Below are 13,384 nucleotides of genomic sequence, written 5' to 3'. Positions count from 1 at the left end.
GGCTTCATAAGTTTTCTGAAAATTCTAGGGCCTGGTGACACCCCATTAGGCAAACAATTGAATTGGTAAATAACCCTTGCCATGTGAAACAGAAAATCTTTGCTGTTCCTCCGCTATCTTGACTGAGTAATAGCCATGTTTTAAATCCACTGACGCCAAGAAGTCACCTGCATGAATGAGCTTGATCGCAAGTTCAAAATCCTCCATTTTAAAGTGGATATATGGAATGTGTAAATTAAGTTTCTAAATTCAAAACTATCCTATATCCACCATTCTTTTTTTTTCCTTAGAAAAATAGGAGAAATAATTTGTCCATATTGCCACTCAGTGACAGAAATTACCTTAAGAAGAAGTAATTTTTTAATTTCAGTAGAGATAACATCCTGTTCTAAAGAATTAAACCTGTATTCAACCTTCTGAAAAAATAAGTGTTTGACATTCTCCACATTAATATCCAAATGGCAGTGTTGAACAAAATCTAATATACAAGGATCAGAAGTAATTTCCTTCCATTCATGGACAAAGTGGTGAAGTCTACCACCCACAAAACAGTCACTTGCCTGATTCAGTGCTCTTGAGTAGCCCTGCCCCTGGCGTTTTGGGTCTGGGTAGCGTGGAGCCTGGGACGATCTCTGACCAGACTTGAAGGCCGACCTCTTAAACCCATAGGGCTGGAACCTAGACGAGAAACCTCTAGTTCTGCCAGGAAGACGCCACGGGAAAACCTGCCTCTTGGCTGTGATGGTGGACCGTAACTTTGCCGATTCTTCAATCTGTTTTACACTTTTGGAGATATCATCACCAAACAAAAATCTGGACATGGGAACTTTTTCTGTGCAGAGGTGAGAAAACTTGTGATTCAATTCACGCTTCATCACAAACCTCCTATTGAGGTTGTTCCTAACATTGGTATGACCTAACAAGGCCAGTGCACCATTTAACAGGTTTGTTTCCTGCGCCACCACATGGTGCTGCTCATCCGTCGGCCCAAATACTTGAACGCCCTGAAGAAGGGGACTCACAGTAGTGGAGGGCTCACCAACGGAATCATCATCACTGCTGTCTGCAGGGAACCCCGAGAAGGTAGGAGGGGATGGCGAGCAAGCCTGCCCATGAGAAGGCCCAGCACCCTCATTAATCCTGGTGGTGCAGGCAGTGGAGGAGGCCCCCACATTCACAGGATTAGGTGAAACCGGGAGAAGGCTCCCATGGTCCCTCTTAAGACGGTCAATTTCAGACCTCATCTCAGCCAGGGCTAAAACAGCATTCCACTGCCCGGGTTGGGGAGCCAAGGTAGAGTTAAGCACAGAGGCAAACGTGGAAACTGAACCAATACTTTGATATATAACATAACATAACATAAATAATAGGATAACAAAGGGCCACCAGGGCCCATCTAGGTTATCCTGTATCAGTCGCACAGCGACCTCGTCATCAGTACTTAAAGATACACTTACAAGTACACAATACATTATATACTAATTCTAAATATTTGGCCCATTAACAGGGCTAAGTCCTGCAGCAAAATCCTCTACAATTTGTGGTCCCCATACATGGGGATCATGTCTTGTTTAACTATAGTAAATTTCTTATAAAAACTATCATGCAGTGCTATACATAATTATAAATCTAATAAATTTAAGTGCTTATCTAATCTGTTTTAAACATTGTCAAACTAGTGCTATTTACAACCGTCTCTGGCAATGCATTCCAGAAGTCTACCACCCTATGACTAAAGAAATATTTTCTTATATCTAACCTGCAGCCTTGCTTTCTAATCTTCCTGCCATGATTTCTAGTCCTACTTCCTCCTCTAAGGTAAAGAAAGATCTCACATCTATGTAGTTTGTATCTGAGAACATTTTAAATAACTCTATCATATCCCTCTTATACATCTCCTCTCAAATGAAAACATGTTTAATTCCTTTAATCTATCTCTATACTCCAGGCGCTTTAATGCTGGTATCATCCTAGTTGCTCTTCTCTGAACTGCTTCTAACATGTTGATATCCTGCCTATAGTGGGGTGACCAGGCCTGTATGCAATACTCTAAATGGGGCCTAACATAGGAATTATATAAGCTACGCACCACTTCCTTACTTTTATAACTAACATTTCTATTTATAAAACCCAGGATCCTATTTGCCCTATTTCTTGCTTCTAAACATTGCTTTGAAAATTTCATAGTCCTGTCTATCACTACTCCTAAATCCTTTCCTTCCTCTACTGCCTCTAGCCAACATCCCTCCATCTCATAGTTAAAGTTTGTGTTGTCTTTACCTAAATGCATAACCTGACACTTTTAGAATTAAACTCCATCTGCCACCTGTCTGCCCATGCTATCAGCCTGTCCAGGTCTCGTTGTATTCTGTAATTGTCCTTTTCACCCTGTACTGCACATGCTATCTTAGTATCATCTGCAAACTTTGATACTTTGCTACTAATTCCTATATCTAAATCGTTAATGTACACCAAGAAAAGAAGAGGTCCTAGCACTGATCCTTGGGGTACCCCACTAACCACTTCCTTCCACTCAGACATTGCCCCATTTAATACTACTCTCTGTTTCCTATCAGAAAGCCATTCACTAATCCAATCAACTAACCTACCCCCTATCCCATGTAGTCTCAATTTGTACACTAGCCTCCTATGCGGTACCTTATCAAACGCCTTGCTAAAATCTAGATATATAACATCTATGCTATTTCCATCATCTAACTCCTTGGTAATATATTCTAAGATATCGAGCAAATTTGTAAGACAGGACCTCCCTGATCTAAAGCCATGTTGGGTATCTCTAATTAATCTATTCTCATTTAAATGCTCCCAAATACTACCCTTAATGATTTTCTCTAGTATCTTACATACTATACTAGTTAAACTGATCGGTCTATAATTATTCGCATCATCCTTCCTACCTTTTTAAATATTGGAGTAACATTAGCTAACTTCCAGTCCTGAGGTATCTCAGCAAACCTAAGTGATCTTTCAAAGATTAACTTAAGTGCTTCAGAAATACTGTCTACACCCTCCCTAAGTACTCTGGCATGTAGCTCATCAGGACCACTAGCTTTCCTATCGTCTAGTTCAAGAATAAATTTCCTAATAATTCCCGGTTTTATATCAATATTTTCTAAAGCTCTTAAACTACTCGTCGCACTGTTTGTAACAGGATTTCCTATTCTTTCCTAGTAAATACTGAAGAAAATTGTTCATTCAATAATTCTACTATGTCTTCATTTTGATCCACTACTACACCATCTTTTCTGAGTGGTCCAATCCTATCCTTATTTCTTTTATCACTGACCTTGTAATAACTATATAATTTTTGGGATCTTTACTCCCAGCTCTAGCTAGTTTTATCTCTGCCTGCCTTTTACTTTTTTATAACCTTACTCAAATCATCTCTGACCTGTCTGTACCTAATCAAATCTACATCTTCCCACTTTTCTGCAACTCTCTGTATGCCCTCTTCTTCTCTCTGATCTGGCTACCTATCTCATGAGTCCACCATAATGGCTTCCTGTTTCTCTGCCTTATATCTTTGTAAGGGATACACTGCATCACTATACCCTTTACTACAACCTTAAAAATATCCCACATCTCCTGTGCAGTTTTATTTCCAAAACTATCTTCCCAGTTTACCTCTCCTAATAACTGACGTAACCTACCATAATTGCCTTTCTGATAGTTTGGGACTCTAGTCTTATTCACTATATTATCCCTACTGGAATTAATGATAAATCTAATTATATGATGGTCACTGTTTGCTAAAGTCTCTCTACCTCAACTTCCTTTAAACAATGCTCAATATTTGTTAGTACTATGTCTAAAACCTTCCTCCCCCTAGTAGGTTTATCTACCATCTGCACTAAATAGTTATCCTGAAAACTTTCCATAAACTTATTTTCACTAGCATCTCCTACCATCCTCTCCCAGTTTACTGACTTAAGATTAAAATCCCTAAGATAATTGTCTGACTAGTACACCCCTATTTATCTCATCTACCATAAGGTTGTCTACATCTGCTGACTGGTTAGGTGGTCTATAAAAGCTCCTACTCTAATAACCTTACTTTTGTTTACTCTAACATCCAGCCATAAGGACTCTACTCTGTTATCTACCTTAATACCATTAACCTGACTGGAAATGAAGGATTTTTTACATAAATAACTACTCCTCCACCTATCCTACCAATTCTCTGGTGTAAATACATAATGTATCCATCTACTTCATATTCTTTCCTATTTTCCTAAACTTTTCCTCATTTACCCATGCCTCTGTGACACATACAACATCTAAGTCCTCCTCAACTATATAACTAGATAACTCGTCCTTCTTGTTCCTAAGACTCCTGGCATTTACATAAAAACATTTAAGTCCTGCTACCTTCCTAGATGCTGTCTCCTTATTTGGAATCCTAATCTTATTCTCTCCTATTTGCACCTGGAAATCTTTCCTAATCTTTTCACTATCTCTGTTTATCCTATCTAATTTATGTCTAACATCTTTCTTCTGGAATGCATTTGCTACCTCACCCCCTACACTCCATCCCAACTCCCCCCTCCAGACATCCACTCAGCACATCCACACCCTTCCTACTCAGATGCACACCATCCCTAGCATACAAATCCCTTCGCCCATAGAACCGACTCCTGGAAGAGTCACTGCCCCTGCCACTGTGGTCCAAATCATGGGCACTGGGCGCCCAATTGGCCAGGGAGGGTCCAACAGGGGCACCAGCCCCATCATCACTGGAGCCGGGAGACTCCATCACACAACCTGGTCGTCAAAGGGAGATCAAAACAAAGCCGTAAGCTTGTATATAGCCCCCTGCCAACAAAAAGCCATCTTGGAAGGCACTAACCGCCCTTAAATAGGTAACGGATAGTAGGCACTGTACCTACGTAACAAGATAACGTGGCCTGCTGAAAGAAAAAAACACCAAATGGACCAGCGGGTCCACAGCACGTCCGTCCCGTGTGGTCAAGCGTGCGCAACTAGTGTTTGGTTGGGCTCCTGCATATCTCATGTGAGCGCCCCATGTCAGTGGAGACGACGGCTGACGTAAAATTACTTTAATCTCGTATATATTCTCGCATCAGAACGGATTCTACCTTAACGTCATCCACTGTATCTTCATGACGTTATTACAATATCTGAATACTGTGCTTTAGTTATCAGTAAATCTCATATGCAGTAATTACATTTCCCTCTTTCAACTTGATACCCATATATAAGAATTACCTTACTTGGTACATGAATACAAGCAACCAATGTAACACACCACTAAATATATTACCAAACACATATAAGTACAGGCAAACCCCACTTAACGAAGGTTCACACAACAAAATTTTGCTACAACAAATGTTTCATTGTACTACCATCTGCTTGTTTAACAAACACCAAACTTGCTTTAACAAAATTTTTTCCAAGTTTGAAAGCCCCACCGTATCACGTAAGCCGACAGGCTTTTGAATACACCAGCGCCTCTTGTGGACAAAATGTGCACCACTCACTCCCCCCTGGTTCAAAACAATAGCAGCGTCAGCAGCAGCTTGTCTTGCCTCGCTCAACATGCTACCAAAACGCCCTGCAATGTCGTCTAGCGTTGCTAAGAAGACCAGGAAGTGTCTTACTCTCGAAGTGAAGCTGGATATTATTCACAGGCACGAGGCGAGAAAACTAATAGCATTGCTCACCACCATGGAGCATGATAAAATGATGATATATAAGATAACTGCTTCTCTAGAAAATGTGATGATTGGGAAAGTGCCATCAGCAGCAGCATGGCAATCTGCTGTTTCACTGCTGAATTGGACACTATCTGAGTCATTATTAGTGTGTTGAAGTGAGATAATGATAGTGAACTATTTGTTGTTTGTCTGGTACAGCTTTCTACCTGTCTCAACATATTTTTTTGTAATAGTGTTATTGTGAGAGCTATGTCATGTAAAGTTGTGATGATGAAGGCAGTAAGAAATAAAAGTGTTTGAAAAGATCATAACAGTCTTATGATATAGAGAGATGGTGGAGAAGCCTGGCAGTGAGGCATGGGGTGAGGCAGGGTCTCGGAGGGGGAGATAACAAGAATGACGGAGGGGGAGAGGGGAGGCCAAAATTGAAAGTCCAGCTGTCTCACAACAATACATTTGTTTGTTTGTTTCTAGTTGTCTTGTCTTCTTGATGTTTCTCATTCTAATTCTCATCAACTTATACATGTCAGGCAAAAATTAGAGAGCTAAATGACACACCTCCCTACTTGACTCCTGGCCACGTACTGTGTAGGGCGTGGAGTCAGTAGGGCGTGACACAAGACATTTAAAAATGGCTTCCTTATGGGAAGGGTATTTAATTATCAAAAAATAAACTATACCATCTGGTAATTTATGGTCTGGAGATTTTGGAGATACAATAATAATCTCAAAACCTTAAATCTCACAAAATTAAATAAATAAATCCTGCATCTCCCTAAAGTCTGAGTTTAATTTTTTTTGGGGGTGGAGAATTCGTATAAGTCAGATATATATATGTAGTATGTTGGGGATACTTGGTTATTAATGGTACAGGTACATATATATAATTTTTTTTTAACCCATGTGGTATGTTGGGGACCAGCCTAGAACGCATCCCCCTTATTTCCAGTATTTCCTATGGGAAAATTACGTCCACAATGAATTTTCGCTCTACGAACAGCTTTGACACCCCATATCCTGTTCGTCAAACAGAGTATTGCTGTATATATATATATATATATATATATATATATATATATATATATATATATATATATATATATATATATATATATATATATAAGGAAGCATTGCAAAACTAGAATTGTAAATGGAGTAGGGCATGCGAATAAGCAGACACAGCATACCTCGATGCCGTATGTATTATCATACCCAAATCAGTACAGGTAACAGGGCTGCAGGAAAAAAAATCCAGAAATATGTTACACAAAAAACCCAACATAGCACTTAAATATATATACACCATAGCACATAAAACCCCATTACACATCATTCCACTTGTCACTAAGCACTCAACATTGATTACAACACATTATGCTCACACCAGTGTGTAGGAGGAAAAAGGCCAGTTACCAACTCAACGCCGTGGTACAGTGGAACCACGCGTGCTTTGGGGTCTGCGAGGTCTCCAAGCGCACAGGTTCGAATCCTGTCCACGGTCCGAGTGTAGGTTGGGCTTCCTTACTCGGGGCAACGGTTTCATAGCGGGTTGGCTTTGAGATAGGTGGTGCTCCAAAAAAGTATCCCCTTTAGCCCATAAATTCCCGTGAAAAGCCCACATGGTATAAAAAAAAAATAAAAAAAAAAGCGTGGCATGGTAGTGAGTGGCCTAGGAGACTCGCCACATTGCTGAAGGTGAGCTCGCATAGATGGTGCAGCCACAACCGAACTAACTAATAAAGATTATGGTTTGCCATCATGATGTGTTTGCATCCCCACAGTTATTTGTTTGCCAGAAAAGAACTGTGTGGTAAATAAAAGTATAAAATTTATGTTGTATCAGCCAAAGCTCATGCAACCCCTTGTGTTTGGGATGCATTTATCTATGAAAAGTAATCATTTTCTTATTTTCAGGCAGCTATGCATTCAGTTTGAAAAATAAAACCCTTTTTATTTTCAGGTTGCTGATTTGGGTTTGGTGGCAGATCTCTTCAAAGCAGTTCCTGAGATGATAGAAAAAGTTTAGTCATATATGGTTTTCATTAGTAAGGCTCAAAATTTTTTCACAAACTATATTTGAACATTTAATTTTTTTGTATATAAACTGTGCTCCTGTAGGTGTGTGTAGTTTGTATGCCCATGTGGAGCCTTGTTGCTAGCAAATATTAAGATATAGTCAGCTAATTATGTAAGAAATAATTATATATGTAACAACTGATGAAGAATGCAATCCAATTTATGTGGGTATTAAAATAAATCATTAAAATATCTTTTTCTTTAATTTTTCACAATACAAAAATTTGTTACAGTGAAAAATCAAGGTATTTACAAGTAACTATAAAAGATGTAAGTGATAATGCTTTTAACAAAGTATAAAAGATATGACAATATGACATTTAAAACTTTCCCGACAGTTGTTCAAGTAAAGTAACCAGCATACCATGAATTTCCAAATTATGTAATACAAATTTCATGAGTTTCCAGATATCTATCAGTTTTCAAACACAATGATGAATTTCATCATGAAACAACTTTGCTTTTCAAAGATACTTTATGAGACAATTGTCAAATCAACCTTTTATGGAATGATTACAAATTTGAAGTTTTAAGCCACGTAAGTGCTTTAATGATTACAAAATTTGTGAAGGGCTTCAAATCTTTTAAAATATAAAGATATATAGGGTATATGCTCTAAAAAATATTTATTATCGTGACATATACATTGTTCACATAGTTGCACACAGTTTTCTTGCATGAAAATTAAAGCTGTAACACCTGATAGGTTCTGTCATAATTCATAACTGTCATAATTCATAACACCTGATAGGTTATGTCATAATTCAAATTGTAACGGTTATAAAAACTTGCCACATATATGGCTTCCCTTTCACACAAACTTGTCTCTATGCAATACTAGCATTGTCATCACTATATTTATATTATGCTTTCTAAAACATTATATTCAGTTGAATTTCATCATAATACCAAGACATATAAATTTCTCATTAACTAAATCTTCCATAACTTGATTTTGATGACTGTCACCAGAATATGGTACTCATGAAGTTTTCAATGAATAAGACATAATAGGTGTGGGATTATTGATAAAATATGGTTTTCACTATTTTCTTACTAACTTATTCAAATCAAAGTCTATGCCAGGCAACTGGTTCCAGGTAAGCCCAGAAGAAAAACACCCTATTCCTTCAGCTTTCTTACTTAAATATTGCTGAACTACTGCAGAATGTGATGACTTATCTGCCATCATATACTCCCTGAGATGATATGGAATGGCTCGTATCCTCCAATCATCTATTTTTTCATACTCTTCAAATGCAACATTTATCAGTTTTCCATCACTTGTTACAATATTTGGATGAATCTTGCTCAAAATTTTTTTCTTATTGTACTTCACATTAATTGGTCCACAGATGGAACAGGGACCACAACAACCTTTCCAGTGTGATAACAGCGGACTAAAGAGCAGACATATTACATTTGAACATGATGTAAACTCACTACACGATGACATATGAACCAGTGATGTTTTCATGATGCTGCAGTGCTTCCGGAAACACTGTAAAGAAAATGTTATGCTGATTAATTTTCAAAATATATGTTTAATTTACTAATTTGTGAGCCATATTCTATTTAATTACTTTTTAGTTTTAGTAGTGAATGAATGTTTCTTTTTGAAGGATAGAGGTGCAATGATTCTAATAGAAAGGCAGGTTCACACATGCCAATTTGTGGCTGAAATTGCAAGTCACTAGAAGTATCAACTGAGACTTCTAGTTGGTAAAGGTCACACATAATGACCAGAAAGTATCAACTAGTTAGCACCTTGGCGGGAAGGGAATGTAAGCAAACAGCTACCCGCCAACATGCCTTCCTCCAGTGACAATGCTGAAGCAGTGGTTGCTATTCTTTTTGCCTACCTGAAGAGTTAACAGAAAAGAAAATGCCTGTGGATACATCCCTGGCTAGGTAGAAGGAAAGAAAGGAGTGTCTACCACACACTAATCTTAAGAAGACTATGCACAATTGCGATCAAATTAAATCCTGACAAGTCTTTAATCCTCACCTCCAACAACATCCTGCATTAAGGGAGACAGTGGGAAAAGTGGCAGCTATTTTGTCGAACAATGATATGCACAAGCTTGTTTTACTGTATAATTAATTTCTGGGGTCCCACATGTGTTCTCTTCCCCTCACCAACTCTACCATCTTTTCTACATCAACACCACATTTTCAAAGCTTACTCCATAATGTCATGAAAACTTTACCAACTTGCAATTTCAGTCATAAATTGGCATGTGTGAACCCACCTTAAAACTTTCAGATGCAGTTGCTTTTATGCAACTCCATCTGAAAGTATTGTAATAAAATCATTTCACAAATTCCAGTTTTGAAAAGTCGTATTTTTCTAACAATTATATCCCCACAAGTATTATGAATTTGAACAGGAGGCACTTAGAGATTACTTCTTGTGAAGTTTCCTGGTCAGGCATTTCACATGTTACACTATGTAGAAGGCAATCTAGCCGTTGACAAAGATGTGGAGTCGACAAGGTAAATCCAGCTGCAAGTGTTGGTCCTTCCTCAATACCTGCAGGCCAAAATCAAATTAATAACTAGTAAACAATCAATAATAAAAAATGTTGTATGGAAGTCTTATCCAAGCAAATAATTGCAAGACTGTACAGAGGTATTTATTACATGGAATAATTTCAGATTCCATGACAATAAATTTGCTCTTATTAAACTCTTAATAATTTTTAGACACTATTTCATCATGATTATTGAGTACAATAAGCTTTTTACTTCAGAATCTCTATACAAGAAATGAAGAATATTATCACTGTTACTGCATACTAGCTTGAGTGTCCATCTGTTTGAAGACATGCCTATGTTGGGCTATTAACAATGGGGCCCTCTTGGCTTTCCAGAAATTTACCATGATGCACTAGCCCAACCAAGTCAACTGGGAATACTAGAGATTATCTACCCATCCGTTTTGTAGACTGGAGAAAAGAAACTATCATATAGTAAGAAAGATTTATAAACATTTACCAAAAGTTTCATGGAGTTCACTACATCTGTGATGCTCCTTAAATCTATCATGTGAGGTGCTGAGTGTATATATCAGAGGTGGGCAGGAGCCCTCTTATTTCCACTCTTCTGCTCTAAGTGGACTTCTAAATCGCGAGCACAGGAGCGTGAGCACAGGAGTGGGGAACGGACACTTAAAATCAAATTCTGCTCTTCCACTTGTGCTCTTTTTTCTTTTTACTCATTCTCTGCTCTTTACCATGTTGAAATTTCCACTCACTGATCCATTGTATGCACCATAGTTAACTGTAACATCTTGCTCCATGATTGAGCATTACCCATTACGTACTTCCATCTCTCTCAAGTTGACTCTTTTGCAGTTGAAGTCTCCTAATAACAATATTTTTCCATCTCTCCTTATCATATTATCCTTGCATTTCCATCATATTATCCTTGCATTTCCTTATGTTCTTTTGTTCTCCATATATTTGTTTTAGGTGGCACATACATGACTATGATTCTCCATTTTTTTTATTTCTTCTGTCTTGATTGTTACTCCCATTACTTCCACCATGTCATCTCCATAATGCATTTCCTCCACACATATATTATAGTGAACCATTATTAGCACTGCTCCTCCTCCTTTTCCCTTTGTCGCTTCTGTAAGTTTTATAACCCTCTTCCTTAAAGCTAACATGGAGGTCCTCTCTTAGTTTTGTTTCAACTATGCACATTATATTTGGTCTTTTCTCCTTCAAATAGTCTGTAGTCTCCAACATACTGAACAAAAACCCATCTATATTTGTATATGTCACTCTTAATTTCTTGCCTCTTCCATTACCTCCTCTTTTTCCTGAAAATATCACTTCTTCAGTCTCATATCTAGAACCCTCCAGTAGAATTTACTCTTCTCGATCTCTGTCCTTTTCTTGTTTTTTCCTTAGCTTCATTTCTTAACACTATCCTTTTCTCTTTCTTCTAGGTTCATATCTCTTTTTTATCCATGTCATTAAATTCAGTATCTTAAGCCAATTTTCCTTTTCTTGCCATTATCTCCACCACTACTTGAGATCTCATTCTCACTTTCAGTGGTATCTTTCCCCATTCACTAAACCTTTACAATCTGATCACTTCCTCCACTTCTTGTTCCAACCACCTTGTGCTGTCTTGGCCTAACTTAATAACACCCTTTGCAAAATCTCTCTCTCTCTCTCTCTCTCTCTCTCACATTTATTTATTTATTTTTTTTCAGCCCAAAAATAAGGAAACATTTCCTCTTGTCTACTGTCACCAAATCTTCCTTCTCCTTAATTACTTGTCCACTGTGTCCTTCACCAAATCTTCCTTGTTCTTAATTACTTGTATTACTGTGTCCTTTCTCTTTTCTTCTACCTACTTCTTGACTACCTCGTGAGAAGTTAACTTTTTCCTCTTCCTATTCTCTTCTCCAGGCATTTCTTAATTCCTCCAATTTTATCTCACCCATTCCAATTTGCCTGCCTCATCCTGTACCTTCTACTGTAGGCATTTTAAAGTCTCTTCATATTTGTAACATGTAGCCATTAATATACCATTTTGTTCCTTTAACTTTTCTATCTCCTCTTTCATCACCTGATTTACTTCTCCTGCTTTCTCACATAATTCTCTTTTCTCTTTTAGTTCAGTGTTTATCATTAATAATTTATCTTGTTTTTCCATGATACTTGAGTGTATACTTTCTTCATATACCTCATCTCCCTTTCCATGTTCACCAGCCTTCTAACATTACCTTTTTCCTCACAAAATCCTGAGAATTACTTATCGCTGCTTTCTTCTCCAAGTTTCCTCAACCCTATTGGCATTTCAATAACTCTTGGGTTTTATAGACATGCGAATGTTTTCAAAACATCCGCCCCCAGTGCTTCCATGAGTTGATGAAATATTACCCTAGATTTTTGTCAATTTTACCCTAGATTGGCGAAGTTGCCCATTAACTGTTGATTAATGCACTCTTAGGCCCCCACACACGAAGCGATTTTAGAAGCACGACTTGAGAAGCGCGATTCTGGGTTGACCCCACACACACAGCGACTGGTGTAGCAACGACAGCATACCCCCAAATCCCCGCTACTGTACCCACGTGGACTGCTCTCTCATTGGCCATAACACCCACCAATGACGCGGGAAGCTATTTATATTTCATCTATTAATAATTCGGTATCAAAGCGGTCAGCAGATCCCTGGTCACTCATCTTGCTATGCGTGGTTGTGATGCACTCCTGCAAGCCGGATGTCACCAGTTATCCCGCACTCCCCCTCCCAGCTGCCCCGCGCTCGGACTCCACGTGGAGGAAAACTCTGCCTGATCGCTCATTGGCTCTAATCTCACCCCGACCAGCCAATGAGATGCAAGTAGTGATGAAATCGCGGGAAGCTGTCGCCTCGTATGTGGGGCTTCATAGTAAAATATGTAACTCAAGTCGCTCGGGAATCGCTCTTCACGCTTCCAACCCAGCGAGTCGCGACCACGTCTGAAGGCTCCAATAGACTTGCATTGACTTTGGAGTCGCGCTTCTCAAATCGCCCTTCTAAAATCGCTTCGTGTGTGGGGAGCCTTATCAAACATAAGTTTAAATATTGTCCCCCTCCACCCC

General features: G+C 38.5%; 1 protein-coding gene and 1 long non-coding RNA gene across 3 annotated transcripts in view; one reads left to right on the top strand and one right to left on the bottom strand.

Annotated features, from left to right (window-relative positions):
* LOC123512157 (electron transfer flavoprotein subunit alpha, mitochondrial-like) overlaps positions 1-7,968 on the top strand; it is a 200,364-nt gene extending 192,396 nt beyond the window's left edge. Inside the window, exon 9 of the mRNA XM_045268362.1 lies at positions 7,660-7,968. Within this exon, the coding sequence (XP_045124297.1) occupies positions 7,660-7,725 (66 nt within the window). The 3' untranslated portion in view covers positions 7,726-7,968. The remainder of the gene's footprint in view (positions 1-7,659) is intronic.
* On the bottom strand, positions 7,678-13,370 carry LOC123512159. 2 transcript variants are annotated; one of them, XR_006677034.1, is made up of 3 exons: positions 12,699-13,340; positions 10,184-10,308; positions 7,678-9,276 (listed from the first exon to the last, which is right to left on the bottom strand). It is a non-coding gene; the product is annotated as an uncharacterized LOC123512159 (long non-coding RNA). The 2 variants fall into 2 exon arrangements; XR_006677033.1 differs by having other exon boundaries at positions 10,184-13,370.
* Positions 13,371-13,384: the final 14 nt, after the last annotated feature.

Source organism: Portunus trituberculatus, chromosome 33, assembly GCF_017591435.1.
Source record: "Portunus trituberculatus isolate SZX2019 chromosome 33, ASM1759143v1, whole genome shotgun sequence".
Lineage (NCBI taxonomy): Eukaryota > Metazoa > Arthropoda > Malacostraca > Decapoda > Portunidae > Portunus > Portunus trituberculatus.
Note: the sequence above shows the minus strand (reverse complement) of the source record. Positions and strands in the feature narration are given on the sequence as shown.